Source organism: Cygnus olor, chromosome 10 (assembly GCF_009769625.2).
Source record: "Cygnus olor isolate bCygOlo1 chromosome 10, bCygOlo1.pri.v2, whole genome shotgun sequence".
NCBI classification, from domain to species: domain Eukaryota; kingdom Metazoa; phylum Chordata; class Aves; order Anseriformes; family Anatidae; genus Cygnus; species Cygnus olor.
In genome coordinates this window covers 419,873-440,830 of record NC_049178.1, presented here as the reverse complement: position 1 = coordinate 440,830, position 20,958 = coordinate 419,873, and the positions used below count along the sequence as shown (strand labels likewise).

General features: G+C 36.8%; 1 protein-coding gene across 17 annotated transcripts in view; it reads right to left on the bottom strand.

Annotated features, from left to right (window-relative positions):
* Positions 1 to 20,958, bottom strand: part of ERC2 (ELKS/RAB6-interacting/CAST family member 2) — a 511,348-nt gene that overhangs the window by 438,523 nt on the left and 51,867 nt on the right. For 13 of the 17 annotated variants that reach the window (XR_005822988.1, XR_005822990.1, XR_005822989.1 and 10 more), the window contains 2 exons: positions 6,943 to 6,966; positions 5,913 to 6,329 (listed from right to left, as the gene is read on the bottom strand). Coding sequence is in view for 13 of the 17 variants with exons in the window: in XM_040568867.1 (XP_040424801.1) it covers positions 5,913 to 6,329; positions 6,943 to 6,966 (441 nt within the window). In the remaining 4 variants the exon portion in view is untranslated. The remainder of the gene's footprint in view (positions 1 to 5,912; positions 6,330 to 6,942; positions 6,967 to 20,958) is intronic. The other 4 variants (XM_040568869.1, XM_040568871.1, XM_040568875.1 and 1 more) reach the window with 1 other exon arrangement.

Genomic DNA, 20,958 nt, shown 5'->3' with positions numbered 1-20,958 from the left:
TCCAGATCTGTCTGGCTTGAACCAGGGTCTGTGCTTTCAGGGAAGATTGCTTGGGCTAGAAGTCTCATATCTAAAGGCAACTCTTCCATCCCAAGCACTCAGCTGGTCTTAAATGAAGAACTGAAAACCCTCTTACACAAGGCGTACTCTGCACACAAATGTCCATACTACCCTTTTTCTAAGCCTCTTCACTTCCTGCTGTCTCTTTCTCAAGGTGATTTGGCCAAAGCTGTTTGCAGCAGTTTCCAGCACTTCATGTTTTAAACATAAACTGCTTAACACATTAGCGTGGTAACATACATTTTCCTATTTTCATTCAAATCTTTCAACAGACACTCCAATTTCACTTCCAATACTGTTCCATTCGCAAAGCGGACTGAAATGAATAGCCACTCTGCAGAACACACAGTGGCCAGGAAATGGAGGAGGAGCTCATGCAGATTGATTCCCCGGCTTCAGCATTCATTTCCTGGGGAGACCCAGCCAGTTTGCTGGCTTAACTTCTGCTTCACTTCCCTAATCGGTAGGAGAGAGGTAAAAGAGAACAGACTAGGAAAGAAATTAAGAGAATTTATAAAAAAGCAGACGTGCCAAAATTGTGGGCAACACAGACCACTGGACATATAAATATATTTGTTATATTTCAAGAGTTGAAGTTCTGGAAGATACATTCACACTCTTCTGTGATTTCCTTAGTTTTGTGTTGACTGATTCAAATGAGATGCATAAGGTAATTGTTATTTATGATGAGCAATGTATACACTAACACTACATCTTAAATAGTTTGGTGCTTTGTTTGGGTTTTGTACTTTTTAAATCCTCAGGGATGGTTCTTCCTCCCCCCCCCCTCCCCTTTTATTTTCATTATATTTTACATTAATAACATAGCATCACTTTTTTTTTTTTCAAGTCTCTAAGAAGGTAGAAATATGACTTCTCCCCGAATAGATCAAGTGATGAAAGACTGTCTATCAGATGGCACTGTTAAGGTGTCAGACTGTGCAGAGCAACTATGGAGATGTATAAATCACTCTCAATCTAGTTCTCTTTCCAGTCGGAGTCACAAATTTCTACACTCTAACAAGTTTTGTTTTCTTTTCCTATTCTAATGAATGTTCTAAGATAAGTTTTAGCTATGTATTATTATCTGATGGAAACTATGACTAAATGAAAATAATTCTAAAATAAATGTTAAAGATAGCACGTAATATGACCAAATGCACTTTTAAGCATAATAAACAGTGCTACAAGCATAAATTCTATGGGATCTGTAGCTTTTACATCCTCGAGTCCATCCATTGCCGCACCTCGAGTACTGTGTTCAGTTTTGGGCCCCTCGCTACAGGAAGGACATGGACGTGCTCGAGCGAGTCCAGAGAAGGGCGACCAAGCTGGTGAGGGGTCTGGAGAACAAGTCTTACGAGGAGCGGCTGAGCTTGTTCAGCCTGGAGAAGAGGAGGCTCAGGGGCGACCTTATCGCTCTCTACAGTTACCTTAAAGGAGGCTGTAGTGAGGTGGGGATTGGTCTGTTCTCCCACGTGCCTGGTGACAGGACGAGGGGGAATGGGTGAAAGTTGCGACAGGGGAGTTTTAGGTTGGATGTTAGGAAGTACTTCTTTACCGAAAGGGTTATTAAGCATTGGAACGGGCTGCCCAGGGAGGTGGTGGAGTCACCATCCCTGGAGGTCTTTAAAAGACGTTTAGATGTAGAGCTTAGCGATATGGTTTAGTGGAGTGCTTAGTGTTAGGTCGGAGGTTGGACTCGATGATCTTGAGGTCTCTTCCAACCTAGAAATCTGTGTCTGTGTCTATCCTCACTCCAATAAGGTTCCTCAATGTATTCCATAACTTAACCACTCTCTCTGGGTACATCTTGCACTTCAGAGAGCCTAAAACAGATAAGTATACAAAGGAATTCAAGGGAATTGAATTCAAAGGAATTCAAATGAATTCAATTTACTCCTCCCCTCAAATTCAGCTGATTCTTTCTAAGAAAACACATCAACAGATCAGAAGTGTGAGTCGTGTAAGTAACCTATTGTCATGCAGTAGTATGTTTACAGAACAAAGACTTAGAAAGATCACAAAGGAAAGATTAAAGGAAACAAAACCTATGATGTAAAACACAAGTAATCATTTTTCTCAGTTTCATTTTTAGCTAGGCTCTAAGATGTTTGTGTGCAGCCCTAAAGTCCAAACATATGAACTGGGTCAACAGCCGTGCAAGGATAACATTTCCACTGCTGGGGACAATACTAGCTTTGATGCAACTCAAGACAGTCCTCAGATTAGCTTCCAAAGGATGCCCCTTGCAGGAATGATGTCAGGATCAACATTTGCCCTCTCCACATACTGGAAGGTATAAAACAAGAGTTTGTTCGTGATCTTTTTATCTCATTCCAGAACTATTTCTTTAGCTGCTTCTCAAACATCAATGTCAGTTTCAAATGGACATTTTTCTCAAATTCAGGATTCCGAACTAGTGGTGGTGATGTCATGGGGAGCAAGCCTGTCCTTAAAGAAACTGATTCCTAAGTGAAAAGCTTTCTAATCCTCCACGTGGACTTATAAACACTATGGCAACCAAGCACCCTGGCAGAATATCATGGGGCAAACAAAACCTGAATGGGCTATATTAGAAGTAGTAACTATTCTCTAGAGCACAATCAGTTTGTGTCTACTTTTTCATGTCTGGAGTGACTGCCAATATTGCAAAGTCCTTCTGTATGCTTAAGAGGTAACCTTAAAAACACATATTACTATCGATACTTTGATAGAAAGTAATTGTCTTTATAGCTACTGATTAGATTAATATTTTGAGCTGAGCCAGGAGAAATAAAAAGAAAGAGGTACTAATGAACCTAATAAAGACATTCAGTCCCGAATGGTTGTTAGTCTATGTAACTAACTTCAGGGAAGAAATGTTTGGTGTCGATAAAGTATTTCCTTAGTAAATTACTACTGGCTCCAGTGTAAGACATTTACAGTAAACACCAAGAGTCTGCAAGGCATCTGTTCTATTCACAGTGGAAGAAAGAACTTTACTCCATTAATAACTTTAAAAACATGCAATAACTAATTCATGATGGCAGTTCAAATCCTATCAGTGACCTTCATTATTTGACCAAGCTGAGTTCAAAGATAGAGCAATTTTAAAAACGCTTGAAAGTTTAAAAGTGCACTTTAAATTATAATAAAGCTGTGTTGTTCTTTCTACCAAATGTAGAGAAGGAAAAAAACACTGTAGCACTAAGCCATGTACAACAACCTTATTTTAAGAATACATGCAAGATAAGAGTTAAAATGTGCATATAAAATCCTGTATGATCTCAGATTCCATTTAAGTGAAACTGTATGTTACATAGAGAGGGCATGTGTAATATATGTGTATGTATATATAATAAAATACTTGCTGGAATTTTAACATTTCACTTTACTGGAGATTCAGTGGGACTTTGCCTAAGGCAAGTTTTTAATAGCAATAATAAAAAAATACTTAATGGTACTTAGGGTAAATAATGTGTGGCCACTATGTTTAAAAAAAAGTAATACCAAACATCTGTGCTAGATTTCCACATGATAAAATCACCATATTACCTACAGTTCTCCCAAAATTATAGAGAAAAAAATGTTTATTTTAAATTCTAGAAAAGACATGCGATAACCAATTTAAGAACTAGAAGGCAGACATCTTGTGTTTTATGACAGGAATGTATATTTAGTGATCTTCACGATACTTAATTCTGAACATAAGGATGCAATGGTATGACATCATGGCCTGAAGACAGACTTCCAAATTTTAACCTACTAACATGGAGACTGCCAGACCCAAGAACATCCTTTTGCACATGGGTATTTCCAAAAAAACCAGTTTGTTACCTACAGGACACATGATTTCCTTATCAAAGCAGACACCATATATCGTTTTCTTCCAGAAAATAACAATAAAAATCAGCTACCTTAAAAAAAAAAAAAAGATAAACATTTAGTTTCAAAGGAGTTCATATGCCCTACACGTCATGCTTCCAAGCTCCCTACAGCAAACTTCAGATCTGCTGGGAAAAATCAATCAATCAATCAATCAAAAGCCATAAATATATGCTATAGGAACAGAGCTGGAGAGAAAGAGGATTTCACCCAAAGCCTTGGATTCTTACAGCAGCAAGGAAGTTCTTTGCTAAAATCCTCGAGTCAGCACATAGTTCCTGCCAATCTGACACAGATTCTGCTCAGCAAACCTAGTAAATTTTTAAGCTTTGACCAAGGCATATCAGCATGTCATAAGCAGAAACTGCAGCGAACCCCTCTGTATACTTGCAGTGTTCCCCAGGAAAGATAACCTCTTTATTCTCATATAAATTCAGAGATTTTTTTTTCCCAGGCCCTGACTGTAACCCAGAGGGAACTCTGAAATATTTTATCTACTTTTCAAGCCCTACTTAGTTCTATTTCTTTTACTACTCTTGGAAGGTTATTCCAGAACTTGACTGCTATGCAAATTCCAAAAACTTCTCTGCTAGTTAAAGAACCCCTCCCACATACACTCTTATCATAGATTCAGTATCATTAATTCCTCGTGCAAGTCCTTTCAGGGCCCTGACTTTCAGACCTCATTAACTGGTGACCTTACTTATCAGTGAAAGTTCTGCATGAGGAAAGATTCACAAGGATCCACACCTTCACCAGAAAACTTTATTGAAATATGTGATTGAGCCTTGCAAATTTTCCAGCGTCTCCAAGTTTTAGATGGGCTCCAGATACCATTGAGTCCTCATTTTCCAGGTCAAACAAAATAAAAATGGGAAAGAAAAAAAAAGAAAACAAACCTTTTACTGTGTTTGAAGAATTCCTTTTCGCTACCATAGTAGCTGTAAGTTAAATATATAACAATTCATCCATAGCAAAGAAAATATTTTGTCAACATTCTGTAGATGTAAATAGCTGTTCTTAATCTTTAGCATTATACAAGAGTCAATAAGAGTTTTCTATGTTCTTGTACTAATCTTATTCATGTTTTGATATATCAGGCAAATTAGTGTTTTTTACCAGACTAGAAGTTCACATCAGACTATGCTGTTCTGAACTTCTAAGGAAACAGAGCTGTAGGTCCTGATTCCCCTTTACTGTGGGTAGCTTGTACTCAGTCTCCCTGAAACTATTGCCCTTCTCAGCAGGAAGCCTCAGGATCTCTCTCTGAAAAAGACTCACGGCCTCGTTTCCCTGACATTGGTCATGTAAGCTGTTGGGATGTAGAAGGGCACATGGGCTTGACAGCAGGCCAGATTTCCTTCAGTTGTACTAATTCAATTGTCACAAATCCAGTCCCAGAATTCATCAGCAAGTAATGTGGGCAGCTGGTGCAGGAGGGCTTGGGCCCAAATCTATCGAAGCACAGCACAGCCATCGCCCCAGTTTTTTAATATGGCAACATTATGCAACATAAATCCCCAAAAATTGTATACCACACATGAAAATACATTAGAAATAAACAAAGGCTTCTGGCTATGGAAGGCAAAACATTTTAAAACACTGATTTCAAATACAATGGGTATAAAACAAAAAAGTAGCATGCACCTTTGACTATTTAGTTTATAACAGTAAGAGGTGTTCATTCTCTCTTCAGTAGTTCTAATCATCTTGATTTGTCAAATATTTATTTGTCAAAATGCAATAATCCAGAATGTATGCAAAGAGCAACAAAGACAATAAGCCTCAAGTGACACTTTTCTTCCACAATCTCTTGGTCCTGCTGTGTGTTTATTTTTGATTTAAAACAAATGTATCTTTCTTTTTTTTTTTTTAAAGAAACACTGAAAGCAGAAGATACTCAGACACTTGAAAATATATTTCTAAAACTGCAGCAAGCACTTTGGCAGTATCTTTTAAATGAACAAATAATGAGTTTTCCTTACCTCTCTAAGATGTATGTTTTCCTTCTCCTTTTGGTCTAATATCACTTCTAAATGATTAACCTGAGATTCAGCTTCTGCAATCCTTCGAGTTCTCTCATTGTCATCTTCCATTCCTTTAGATGGCAAACCTTTACTTTGCAACATTTCCAGAAGCTTTTTTATTGATTCATCTCTAGCATTTAGTGTTTGCTTTTGTGTTTCAATCCTAAGCTCCATTTCTTCTAGAGTTTTTCTTAATAGGAAAAGCTCTTTAGCTTGTCTGTCATGTTCTGCTTGAAGTCTTCGAAAATTCTCCTCTGTGAGCTCAATGGTAAAATGCTCAGCCCCTCGGTTTCCACTTTCTTGCTGCAGAAGATGATTAAGGTCTCTCTGGGTTCTAAGCTCATCTTGAAGTGCCTGGATTGTCATTTGCAGATGCTGCAATAAAGGAAAAAAAAAGAAATCAATTTATGATCCGAATGCAGGATTAGTCTTTGATTAAACTTTTGTCGTATGCTGTTACAAAAATTCATTAGAACCGAGGATGAAACTATAATAAATGACCTTATAAAAATAGCAAATGCATGTGACAATGTTTATAGTTATATTTTTTCAAGTGCTTCTAGAAAAAATAAATGACAACACACACACAGTGTCAGCTACAGATAAAATGAAGAGCAAAGAAGGCAAACCAACAAACCCAAACACTAGGCAGTGACACATCCATTAGTACAGTCAAGATGTACCTATAAAGCTGGAAGACTCAGTATTCCATGTTTTCTAAATTACTTCATAGACTAAAGGTGGTTCTGCCCTGCAGGGTGCTCAGCAGTTGAGTTATGAAGTCAATCAAAGCACTCGCTGTAATTGAAGGGAGCTTGGCAGGGAGCGAGGGGAGGGAGGGCATTTGGTTGGTTTTGTTTTTTTCTTTTTGGCAACTAAAGCTATGAACACGTTTAGTAAACAGGATTACTGCATCTCTAACAAGCAAACAAAAATACACAATAAATACTGAATTTTGAAAAAAATTGACTGCAAATAGTAGACAAACCTTTGTTCTCCTGGCATCCAAAAACTGAACAGCATGGTAAATGAAAAAATGAAGCAAAATCAACATAAAGGTCAGATGCAAGCAAAGGAGATTCAACAGAAAGAACTGAATTCAACAAAAAGTACCTTCAACAGAAAAGATAATTTTATTGAGTTATACAAAACAGCACCAACAACCTCACAATATACAAACCTAAGCTAAAGGCAGACTTCATTTAAATATTTGTGACAAAGAAAAGTGTCAAAAATAATTAATCCCACAACGAATAATATTCCTATTTCAACTTACTATTCTTTTACACTAAGCTTTTTCAAAACACAATAACTTGTCCTAAAATATTTGTTTTACATCTGAGTACAGAGTGATAAATCTTGCAATCCTTAATCAATGTTTCAATCAAAATTGAAAATGATTTTTCCCATATTAAGATTGGGGTATAGATAATTATCCTAAATTATTAGAATATCACGTTGCATGTCTGAAAATGTTTTTCTTATTTTTTCCTCTATTCACTGCCTACCCAGCATATTGAATATACAGAAATACGACTTCCCCAATAGCCAAGTGTGCTCTGCCAGAAGACCCTCACATGTAGGAATTCTGTCAGTATGATTTAGATGACTTAACGCATGGCACCAGACTTCTTGGCATTAATGAATATTCTTCAGCTCCACACTCCAATAAAACAATTAATAATTCATTAACACATTAACTCAGTATGGGAGGCTTCTTTAGTTCATTTGATGCTACCTTTACATTTAGCACAATTTTATCTAGAGCTGCCAGTATGTAACAAAAACGTGAATATAAGCTGAAAGAAAAATGAAAAACTTAAAATAACATTTTGAAATCATGTTTTTTATCGGTTATTTCAAATGGAGAAGAAGCATTACCTGTAGTGGAATTCTCTACTTTGAATCTGTTCTTTCATTAAATGACAATATTTTTATAAGTGTTGAGAGCTCAAATCTCTTAATATTTGCATCTCATTAAACACACACTCAGGAGCATTCAAATGTAAGCTACTCACTTACTGCCCTGCTTTTACTAAATGGTAATGATACTTAATTCTTTCAATTTCTTCAAGTCTCAGTATCTTTTTAATTATTTATATAAAATCTCCCAATAAGCTTACTTTCAAAACTCCTCTTGATGTAGCAATTTTTAAACCTACTAATGTACAACTTATGACCCCGTTGTGACAATTTTAGCACAGAAATTCAGTGTATAAATGCAAATGAACCCAAAAAGTATGGAAATAATGTTCAATGATCATTATGAATGAGTGAATTAACAAAGCCAACAACAAGGCAATGACAGAGAGGCAGATGCTGCAAAGTAAACAAAACCAAAAACATTTTTTTCAAGTCCTTTATCCCCGTATTAAGTCATATTTTTTGTAGATGACCTCCACCAGTCAACACAGTGGTTATGCAGTGACTCCAAACTAAAGGAAATTTCACTTTAGAGAATACAGACATTCTGATCCAATTCCTTTGTAGCTTTGTAAAACTGATAGTTGGAATGGAATAAAATTTTTAGATTAATAATTCTAGAAAAAAATAAATTCATAGTCATTTAAGCTACCCATAAATTGGCTTCAAGCTTGACAAACAGCCCCTTTGACACGCTCCAAATGAGAGAAAAATAAATATTTTTGTTGGCTTTTTCAAATTGAATATTTCAGCTTTTAAACTTTTTCATATTTTTTAAGTAATTTAAAATTAAACTGAGCTAGATTTTTTTTTAAGTTAAATGTTTCCTTTTGATCAAACAAAATACAATTCAACATTTTAAAAGAAACTTCCCTTTTACTTAGTTTTCAGTTGGTCACCATATCAGCTAGACTTTCAGCCCCAAGGCATTTATCTGAAGATTGAAGCTCATATCTTTCCATTTTTTCCAAAAGAAAACCTGCCTGAAGTAACATGCATATAAAAACCTGAGGAAAGATCCCAGACTTTGCATAAGCATCGTGAAATAAATCCTCTGCACTCCAAAATTATTTTGCTACTAAGCAACAGAAATATTCAGTAACTACTAGTATAGTCTAGAAATATTCACAATAAAAGATATTTTTTCCTCCAATCCGAATGATTTAAAATAGGTCTTTCAAATAAGTTAGACAATACTTATTACTTGATGCTAAACACTATTTATAAATATTTTCCTGAAGTCAAGCAGTGTCTATACAATATCTAGAAGAATTTAGCTAAGCAAAGGGAAACTCATTTGTAAAATATTTAAAATGTTTTAAAACAGAAACAAAAGCAAACTTAACATACACATTGCTAACAGACAGCCCTTCTGAATGCAAACTCTAAAAGGCCAAAGTGCTAGATCAACCCACAAATGATGAGAACGCCCAACTCAAACAGCAATTCTGGCAAGACAAGCCAGTCACAGCCTCCCTCTGTCCCACAGCCACCTATGTATGGGGCTCTCACATTCTACCCACAAACACGTTTGCTACTGAGCACAACACTAATTATGGATGCAAATACATGAAACTAACAGCCTCAACTGTGGCAGGCTGCTGCTGCTACCTTGACATAATCCATTTTTGTACCCCTTCAAGACTTAGAACTCTTTGAACATGATGGACCAAATTTAGACTTGTGCTGGCACGGCTTCCCATAGCAGAAGCTAGCTCAGAAAAGGCAAGAACACATGTTATGGGGGTGGCAAGAAGCTGCATATTAATTGTAGCAGGGGAGGAATGTGGGAGTGCTGCGAATCTCTGTCACGCTGCTGTGATTACACAGACAGAACTTAGTGGGATTTAAAAAGACACACAAAATCTTTATCTTTTCTTTTTTCTTTTTTTTTTCATATTTTCTATTAAAAACAGACCAGCTGACCAGAACTTACAGAACGATTTCCATGCCAATTTCCAGGGAATATATAAACAGTTCTCTCAGAACTTCTGCAGCCTCTCCCTATAGCCCAGCTCCAAGAGGCAATCCATGGCACTGCCCATGAGGTTCCCAAAACTTTGTGAACTAGGCACAGTGCAGGTTTTCAAATTGACCCCCCAGAAATTGAAACAGAACTATAAAGGGAAGAGGAATTAATGGCCCCACCTGGCTTCTGGCTCATGCTCTACCCATGGAAGTTCCTCTGGTCTCTGCCACCTGGCTATTCACCAACAAATTGCCTGCAGAGAACTGCCCTGCCACAGTCCGCCTTGGGTCAGAGCACAGCAGCATTTCCAGAGCACCCCAAAGCCTTAGGTATGTGGTGAACATTGAAGGAGAAGGATACCATAAGGATATTGAGGTAAAATTATTAGTCCACCTATAGAAGTGCATGGTTTCTCCTATTTACACCACCACCCTGTCACCCAAAGCAAAGTACATGTTGAAGAGTGAAGTCTACTGTCATTTAACAAAAAATGCCTGCTCCTAACTTGGAAGGGAACAACAAACCCTGTGTAAGGTCAAGTAAAAAAGGAATCGTAGCTGGGGCTGTCCTGAGTGGGAAAGCCAGCCTGAAGGGTTTGGGGCAGCAAGGAAGCAGTCACAGGTTTTCATCAAGGGCTGGATTTCAAGTTTACCATTCACAATTTGCTAGTAGATTCCTGTAACATTGCGATAATCTAACAAGTTTATTCCTCAGACAGGAATCACTGATGTTTGGAAACATCTGAGGGTGTTCTTTGCCAGCTTCTCCTCCAAATGGCTCTGGCACTAGGGCTAAAGGGGGCAATGTCAACAACATCCAGTGCAGGTGGAACAGCTATTTCTGTAGCCATCCAGGATGAGTTGCTATTTCGGTGCTCCATCTAAAAAGAACTATAGGTACCTTACTGGACTTGGGTGCTTTTCTTCACCTTAATTGCCCCTCTTCTCTCACCACCCCTCATTATTTTCCCAAAGGGAAGAAGGTGGAAAAGAGGAGGACACACTCTTGTCATGACAATGTAACGGGACTGTTTAAAAGTTGCAGTAGTACCAATAATGATCATCCAAATACCAGACTTTGCATTTAGCTCTGATACTAATAACATACATGCTTTTAAAAAGCTCTTTGTAGTAACTATATAAATTAACACAAGGATTTTTGAGAACATGTATCTTTGCAGATTATTCTCAAGGCTTTGCTTGGCTTCTTACATTTCTAAAAGCCGCTTTCTCTCGGCCTTCTGGTTCTTATGATTACAGGCTACAGGATTTGGCCATTGAAGTGAATTTTATCAATAGGAGAAAACATACACATTAATTCAAATTTTCTTGGATAAAAGGATTGAGCAAAAGTTGTACTGAACTTTTGCTTTTGAAATATTGACTACTTTAAACAAAGTACAACATAACTGAATTTCCATTGATAAGTGTAAAACGTGCTATATCTGCACAAAGATAAGACCGTTTGGACGTTGGTTTAAGGTGGTTGGAAACCTGATAGCAGTATTTGATAAATATTAGAAATCCTACACTGAATAAATTATTTAATAAATGGTATTCAGCTAGCTTTCTTTGGGGGGGGGGGGGGGAAGTAAGTTGGATTTTAGAGGCAAGGGGAACTTGAAAGACCTGAAATAAAAATCACTCACCACAGACAGCATTGGCTATGATGGAGAAATGTAGTGGAAGAAAAGAGAAAAAGATTTTAGGGCAAGAAATTTCGGACATGCGGTTAGTTTTTCTCCAAATTAACAAGTGATTTTTTGATACTTTACAGATGGATTGTAGTACAGTTGATATCTATAATGATGAAATATTTTTCATTTGCAGAATTAACATTTTGCAGAATGGCAAAGTATAACTGTAATGACAGGCCTACTTAAGTCAAACAGCAAAGCAAAGGAAATAAAAGAAAAATGACATCACAGCCCATAGCAAGCAAAGGAAAGGAGAAAGAAATACTTACAGATTGTGCCTTAAGTGCAAACCTATTCTGAAATTTGCAATACTAAAACATTTTAGCCTACAGTTACCCCTTAGTTATACGTGGAGATGAGTTTTGTATAATAATCTCAAGTTCTTTGATAATTCTTTCATTCCTGTTTAATTTTTCACAGAAGTATTTGCAGGAGATGACCAGAGAAGCTGACTGAATAGTCATGAAGCCTGATAGTTCAGGACAGATTAAATATAACATCTGTATGAAGAAATGCTGATGTCTAACGTACACGACAAGGATCCTTATTTAGCCCACAAGGTACAGTATTAAGGGCAAGCTTTATCAAATTTTACAAGAAACCTAATTTAAAAGCATGAAGAAAGAAAAATTAAGGAAAGCTAGTAAACAAAAATTTGCCCTTTTGTAATACATGATACCAGCAAACTGCATTGTGCAGAAGTTGTCCCATGTTTGTCTCACCTCCAGAAATTTTAATGCTAAAAGTGCTTTTTTGTATGTGATCTGAATCTGTGATTCTTCAAACGTTGCATCTTTCTTCTCCTTTGGTCTGTTTTTGTCAGTGGTGTGTCATTTAAGCAAAATTCTTGTTAATTGAACCTTCAGTGATATTTAACATTCCAGCATCCAAACATTCGATGGATGTGCAAATGCATAGGAGAATCAATTTCTTTATTTATATTGATGAGGAAAATATCTCCAATTCCCTTCTTGTTTTTCTCTTACAGAAGAAACTGAGGATTTGCATGGTTGCCTTCAACAATGTTTAGGTATATTTGCAAGCCTAATACTCATACTTGTTTCAGTAATATGACTAAAGTTAACATACAAATTGGTTTAGATGCAGCTCATAAAAAGCTTTAAGTAGTTTGTCACATTTCAATGATAGAGCCTCACACGCTGAAGACTGAAAGTGGAGCAGTGTGTTACAGAAGAAATAATGGAAGATAATTTAGAAAATAAAAGAACAGTCAATAGTATAATTTGCTATTATGGCTGCTTGAGAAGAAATTAGGTTTAGCAATAATCACAGTGGTGCAAGAAATTAAAACCAAAAACATGCATTGAGAATATTCACTTGAAAGGCAGGAGTGAAATTAGAATTGGACTTTTACAGGGAGTTGAGTCTATTCTTTTTTCCTGTGGTCCTGTACAACTGAAATGCACCTATCTGAAAATCTGGGTAATGTATTTGCCTTCTTTCTGATACAGCCATTACATTATATTCACTAATACAGGTTCAATACAAACAGATTGCACAAACTTCATTTAATGGGGCATAGTAAGTCGAGAATTCATTGTCTTTTGACTCGCAGCTTTAAAAAAATATAAGCCAAAAATCATTTGGCAAGTAACTAACTTCCTCTCTCAAGTTTTCCAGTGGAACTCATTGTCCAGCTCGCTAACTCGCCCAAAAAAAGAGCACAGAAAACATCTTGGATGCTAAAAAGGCCCACTACTTCCTTTTTCCCAAGAACAGCTACATTAAAGGACCTTTTTCAGGCACTGAGTCAAGAAATCACTTACAACAGAAAAGTTTTGATAATAAACAAGCTCACATTGCAAAAAACTAATAAACCTGTGTTACTTGATCTTCAGTTCCTGCTTTATCTGCCTGATCTTTTGCTATTAAGTTTAGGGGCTTCTGGCAGAATGCTCACTGTTACCTATGAAAAAATAAAAAGAATCTTTTTCCTAGTTAAAATCAAGTGAACTGGGCTCCCTCTCCTTATTTTGCAATCTGTCTCCATAGCAGTAAATATTTCACTTCTAAAACAAACAAAGAAAAAAACCTATGCCATGAGGGCAGGAATCTCTGTGGCTGCAGCACAGGTTCTACTAAAGTTATCTAAGAGAAAAAGGCATAGAAAAAAATATTTACACGTCTAATTAATGGGTGTTTCCAACAATATGATCATAACAGACTGAAATAGAGATGGTTGCCATTGTCAGTATGTAGTAATGGACAAAACATTGAGTGATGTGATGTGATGTGAGTTACATTACATCTGAAGAATAAGTTCTGTAATATACAGCATGTTTGTTTTTCAGGTTATTAATGCAATACATACTGTAATTCAATTTTCTGCATACAATAACCAAAAAAATACAGGGAAATGCAACAGCCTGCTATAGCTTGTCAATTCCTCAAAAACAGATTCCGGTAACTTACACCAGGTTGAAAGTCAGAACAAAAACACAGAATGCAAGAGTATAAAGACTAGTCAAGGTCTCAGCACTCAAATGCAAACACATTTTTAATGTGTGTGTGAAATTTATGCTTAAAGTTTCTAGACTTTCATTGACATAAAAGACAAACGCATCATAACAGAAAGCTGTAGGAAATGGGGCACCTTAACATCATGTACAACCTTCCTATCTTCTCTACCTTTTGATTTGGAAACTTTCTAACTCCTAATGTGTGCATTAACAATAAGAAAAATCATATGAATATAAGTTATTCACATGACAATTTCAATTTCAAGCTCAGCTTCTGGTAAGCCAGAAATAAAAATATTTGTTTTTAACAAAAGCAAAAAATCAGGTTCCAATTTCAATCCCTCACTGCTATTTTCTCTATCAGGAATAGTACTGAGAGTAGATTAACCATAATACTTAATCAAATCCCATTGAAACAATTTGAAAAGGAGATTTAGAACTGTGTGTTCTGCTACAGTTAAGGGGAAAAAAATAAAAAATCAATATACAGATTTTGAGTAGCTCCAATCAAAACAGTTTTCAGTCGATCCAACAGAAAAAAAATGATGCATCACAAAGCAAGACAATCATCTGGAAAGACATTTCGTCCTGAGTTACTGAAGAAGTGCAGATCAGCAGGAATGTGAAATCATTAAGGAGACAACACTTTAGGTTCAACAGGTCTATGCAGTTCACAAAAGTAGGCTTTCAGAAGTCAGAAGACTGATTTTGCAATTAGCTTTGTTAAATCTATAGTCTTGTCAGATTTATTAGCATGGTCCTCTCATTTATGGCCTAAACGAAGCCAGTACACTCCTAATTAGAGACCTGCACTTGCGAGATTTGGCCACAAGATGGCACAAAGAGCACACTTACGGATTATGGCAGAGCGCTACTGACGAGCACAAAAACACGAAGGAAAACGATGGTGATTGTTCCTAACAGAAATAACAACACCAATAATTTGCCGTTATATAAGAATACAAAGCTGTAAGTATGGCAAAATAAAATTAACAGCCTAACCAAGTCTTCTTTTCTTGAAGGAGAAAGCAATTTTCCCCCCATAATTCAAGAGTAGAAGATTGGGGGAGGGTACGTATGCATGCATGCAAGGGGATTCCCGCAGTACTGTTCAAACTCACATCGGAGCATCACTATTCTGGAACTTTCCTTTAGGTTTAAAGCATTTAATGCATAGGCTGAGGCACCTTCACTAATAAAATATAACTACTACTTTCCCCTCAAAACCATGATTCATAAGGCTACAGCGAAAGAATGTGGTTGTTTTTTTTCATCCCCATGGAAATTTTTTAAGACCCACCAATTGCTGACCTACAGTTAGCACTTACTAACTAATCCCTGGCTCTTTGTTCCACGTTCTGATCCAGAACCACAGTATTTGTCAGCTATAAATTTTCTCACTCCCCTGGTTATTCTACCGCTGGGCAGTCCATGCTGAGTGTGAGCAGACTGTTAGCACTGCAAACACCAACAGTCAGATGCGTGGTTTATCCTTGTATGTTTAATATGGGACAGCATTCGGTCTGAAGTAAGAATGGCAAATAAAACACAGCCACATACATCAAAAAACAATTACATTCGTCTTTTCCTAATCATCATTCAATACAAAGTACTGCACAAATGACTACCTAATTAAATGCCAATTAAATATGCAGGAATTTAAGTCCTAAGCACTACTGACTTACAGTATTTAAACATGGCTATAAGACTTGTTGCGTGTATCTGCAGGAAAAAAATACCAAATTAATGCTATGATTTTTGAAACTAGTCCACAAGAAGAAAATTTACTGCTGAGACTACAGATCTCATATTAAACCACTACAGGGGGCCATCTGAAGGCAGTAATACCCAGTTTTAAACGACCAAAAGATTATTTACAGCTATGATTTTTTTAATTATCTTTTCTCTCATTGTATGTTGGTGGATTCTTTTTACCTCAAGTCTTAATTACTAGAATGCTGGAATATTATTGTATCCTTATGTATCCTACTTCTATCTGGTAGTGGTTCAAACACGTGAAGTCCCTGGAAGCCTCCAGGGAGCCACTCAGTGCCAACTGCAATTAAACAAACAGGTACTAAGGGACATTTGGGGCCAACTGCATTCCACAGAGCTGAATTTTCAATTGATAGCACTAACTTTTCTGCCAACAGTCTCCTGTATCATACTTCTTCCTTGTTTCTCAAACAGCTCTCGTATCCAAGTACGCATGCTGCGAGACTATTCTATTTATATATCTACAACAAAAGAAAGGAATTGTTAAAGTTCTGCAATGACTTTTCAGCTGGACAGAAAGCAAAACAAAATGTGATTAAGGCAAGAAAATGTAAGTGATTTCAGAATCAGGGCTGCGCCTCATTTTCACAAAAAAGCAACACAAGCTGTACTTGTAGTGCAGAGCACTACTATTGGTCCCACACCACAGATAAGAACATCACAAAATCCGTGGGATGGGTAAGGCATTTAGAGCCACCTTAAAGTGCCAAAAGCTTATTCAGCAAAAGATTTATTTACTATAACTGCCAGATTTTTTCCCCTCAATCACATGTTTACACATCTGTTGGCTATGTACTGCAAACCCACTGCAGTTTAAGTACAGATTTGTGATCGGAATGAGTATCCCCATGAACATATCCTCCCCTAATCCCCAGTTTTTCTACTGTATGTTTAGAGAGGATTTGTTCTTTACTGTATAATAGGAGGTGACTATATAGAATCAATACATGTCATCCGAAACTCTCTACGCAGCCTGCTCAGTTTCCATCAATAATTTAATAAAAAAATATGGGCTCTTTCAACTATTTTCTTTTTAAGAAATGATGTAATCTTGTATCTTTCTACTTTTTTAATTCATGCTCAGATCCATCTTTATCTGGGTTGTTTTATCTTACTCATGGGCAGCACAGAGGAGATGGAGCATATTAACCATGTGAAATTCCTTTACAGCTCTCTATTCTGCTCATTTACATCTGATTCCTCCCCTTTCTTCCCTTGTCCATGTTTTCTCTATACGTTTGCCACAAAATGTCACTCATACCTGTTTTATTTTCCTCAATACAGATTTTCCAGTTTCAGCTTTCCTTTGGCTCTAGCATTTTCCAAGTAGTGTTATAACCGGAGTAGGACTCACATGGTAGCAAAACCTTGGGCAAGATTATCTGTTTCTGGGGGCAGAGGGGCTACTTCCAAGTTCACACTGACAAGATGACTATTAAAAAAATAAATAAAAAATAAAACCAAAACCAACGTAAGCAGAACAAACAATTTTCCACCATCATGAAATTATAATATATATATATATATATATATATATATATAGCCATATTGGAGGCAATTTAAATGTACAATAAATGTCATCTCTGACAGGCAGAATATACTGCATAATGCATCCCAGTGTACATAGAAAGTCTTGCACAGTCTGAAGGATGAAGGCACATATTATTCAGTATTGAAAGAAATATCACTAAATTCACTTTGGAAAAACCCTAAGTGATGGGATGCATTGTCATTGCTTTGCAGTGCACCACCGTAGACACGTAACAATATCGCAGCATGGGGACGTAAAACCACGCCTGTTTCAGAGCATAACCTCTAGAGGGAGAAACTCCACTGAGACCATTAGGCTGAAAGCAGAGAGAGGCTTCTCTACTGCACTACACATGCCTTTAACTTCATTTCTGAGATAAAACAGAATAACTGTTTAAAAGTGAACTAAACTTTATGACCGAATGCACTCAAACTACCAATTTTCATTAGAAGAATATTTGATTTAAATAGAGTTTCACGATCCTTCACTAAGTTTGCTTTGTGGTGTTGCAAAGATATTCAAGTCTTAATGTTTATACTGCATGTGTTCCAGGTGTGCACTGGCAATCCTTATTTAGTGAGACAGGTGTGCCCTTGCAAAAACAGTACTTGAGGAAAAGAGAAAATGTTTTTCCTCTTTTGAAGGATTACAGTGAATGTTTTGTGAGTTCCATTTTACAACACTGATAACTTTTAATCCCAACTTTCATAAAAGACTGAAAATCGACTAGCAAACTCATAATGCACACATTGCTGCAGTTATTTAACATCTCTCAAAAGCCAGACTACCTAGGTTTTAATTAAAGTGTTTTCAGCACCACTTTCAATCGCATTTTTATATTGTTTAGCAATAGTAAATTATTCCTGCATCAGACGTCATTCAGACTCCAAGTTAGAATTTATGGGGAACTCTAGGAAAAAAACACTTTTTTTCAGCACAAATGACTTGCATAATAAACTGGCAAAATAAAGACACTATTGAAAATATAAATGAAAATAATCAAAGGTAAGTTTCCATATAAGGGTTAAGGGATATACATTCCTATATAATGGCTGAGACAAAGCTTAATAGTGCTCCTGCACAGGTATCTGCTGATCCTTGAGCGCAAAGGAGCTGGAAGTCAACTGAAATTACAAGCACTCTTCTTCCCCTTAACAGCCCCATAGCCTATACAGTGATAAAAAGAAGGGCACTGACAATGAAAGATGAGCACATTAGCCCTTTCCCCCATATTGCAAACTAGTCTTTATAATATGACGTCTTCTTTTAGCTCAGCTGCCAGCATTCCTTAGCATTCTCAATTCAAATCCATAAAAGCTGATTCCAAGCCCTCCATTTGAAATTCCTTCTATAATAACCGAGAGAATCACCGCTCTACAAAGTGAATCTCACAGCATGTTCCTGGTGGCAGAAGTAATATGCTTCACTGTTCTGGAACAGAATCATATGCACTGATTGAAATGTTAGAAATATTAACTGTTCTTTGCAATCAACTGCCAGAAGCAATAACAACCCTGCAGCAGGTTACTGGACTCACAGACACCTATCTCAATGTCCTTAATATCTGAACTGAGTTGGATTCTAGAAAATGATGTATTGTAGTTCTCAAATGTAGCACCACCTAACCACACTAAGAATCGGATGCAGTCTGGCTCTGATATACTCTGATACTGTGCAGATGGGATCACTAACAGCAACAAAGGGTTAATCACAAGGTAACTACTATCCATTACACCACATGCTACAGCTCCTATCATTTCCTTCTCTATCTGTAAAGAAGTAAATGCATCTATGCCACCTTCCAGCAGTTGTACAGCTATGGGGATGCTCCTTGAGCTGCAAAACTGTGCCAGAAATCTCTAGATTAAACGGTTATGCTACTAAGATGGCCAAAAAGCCCATCCAAAGGAAGTTTTAGAGGACACAATCTACCATGAGTGAGAACTTGCATCAGTCACTACAAATCAAAAATAAGTCTGCATCTTAAATTATTTAACATGGTGCAAGGGAACAATCCTTCTGAAGGAAACTGCAGGTTTTTTTCAACTGAAAAATCAAAAAAGCGTTCTTTTAATTCTGTTAGTATTGTCTAATTCTCTTTACAGTCAGAATTTTATTAGCCCAAGAATGCAAGCTTGTACATATTCCTAATTTTAAAACCGAAACAACAGAAGAGTTAGATAACTAAACAATCCAATTAGCTGACACGTTTTATTAGAGATGCACACAAAAAACAATGTTAAAAAAGTGACATTGTTCTTTTGTGCTTTGGAGTAGACTGATCTAAATTTTCCACCTGTGGATCAAGCTGCTGCTGAAACCATCAAACAGACTGATGATCACAGGCTGATTTACTTATTTCTAATTGGATCTATGGAGAAAAGATAAAGTTGCTGGAAACAAGAGTAAGCTGTATTATGCACATTTGTTAGAAGGTGTTTCTACACAGGAAAAAATGAATTAGGACCTGTTCTTCAGGGATGATGCCACTTAGTGGTATGGAACCGTCAACTAATAAGGGTGGGGTGCAAAAATCAGAACAGCCAGTGTGTTCAAAGAGAAGAAAAGGACTCGGCATGAAAAAGCATGATCAAAGAATTGAGGAAAGAGAACAGAAGTCACAGAAGTCAAAATAAAATGGAGTGTAAAAGGCGTTACACTACCTTTTATCTCTAACAGGAACACTTGCCAGAATGTTGGCAGTGAAAACTGCACTGCAGGCTTTATTATTTTTTTGCTCCATCTGATCAATTCCTGCAGCTGCTAGAGATGTTAAATGATCACAAAAGGGAACAGAGGAAGTCAATGAAACACTGTCCTTTTGTCAAGCCTTAAATCATTATCTCCAACAAAACAGGATATAATTCTACAATTCTTTGACTTCTTTTCCTGCTTCAGTCCCTCTGCATTATCATTAATTTACCCTACTCAAATTAAAAAAAAAAAATTACAGTTTTAAAACCCTAGTTTTACTTACATGGCACTGGCCTCATTCACATCTCCATTGGTGAACCAAAGAACTGCAGCTCAAAGGCTTATTTCACACAATTTTTGTAACGGTACTCATATTTCAAAATTCAGTGGAATAACGAACCACTTGCTACCACCTCCAACAAAAATTGCACCTTCTTAGTACTCAGGCCCTATTAAAGGTGCCCCATGAATTTTTTTCTTCTCTCCAAACTGTCTTCTTACGGAAATAACTTGAGCAGCTTCCACGATTCATCTGTCACACAGACTCTCTAACGCTCCTGACTGCATTAGTAACTCAAGTTCAGTTTTGGAAATTGATTTTTGTCTGCTCCGAGAACGCAAAGTCTCAGCCACTTTTACTCAAACTCTACGAAAAAAGTCTCTATAGAAAAGTGTACCTCCAAACAGTGCTCTCATTTCTCCTGCCACAACCCTTAGTAACACGTTATACATTTTAGCTTTTCTTTTTCCTTTGATAAACACTCTAGAAGAGCCCATAACAATCCTAAGCGTTACCAATACCCAATATGAATCACATCTAGGTATGATGATGTGAATGACCACTCCATTTTCCTATTTGTTCTAAAAACTGTTCATTAAAACGAATACTCACTGAAAAAGCAAATTCCAGGCAACGTCTTAAGCACTTTTTAAAA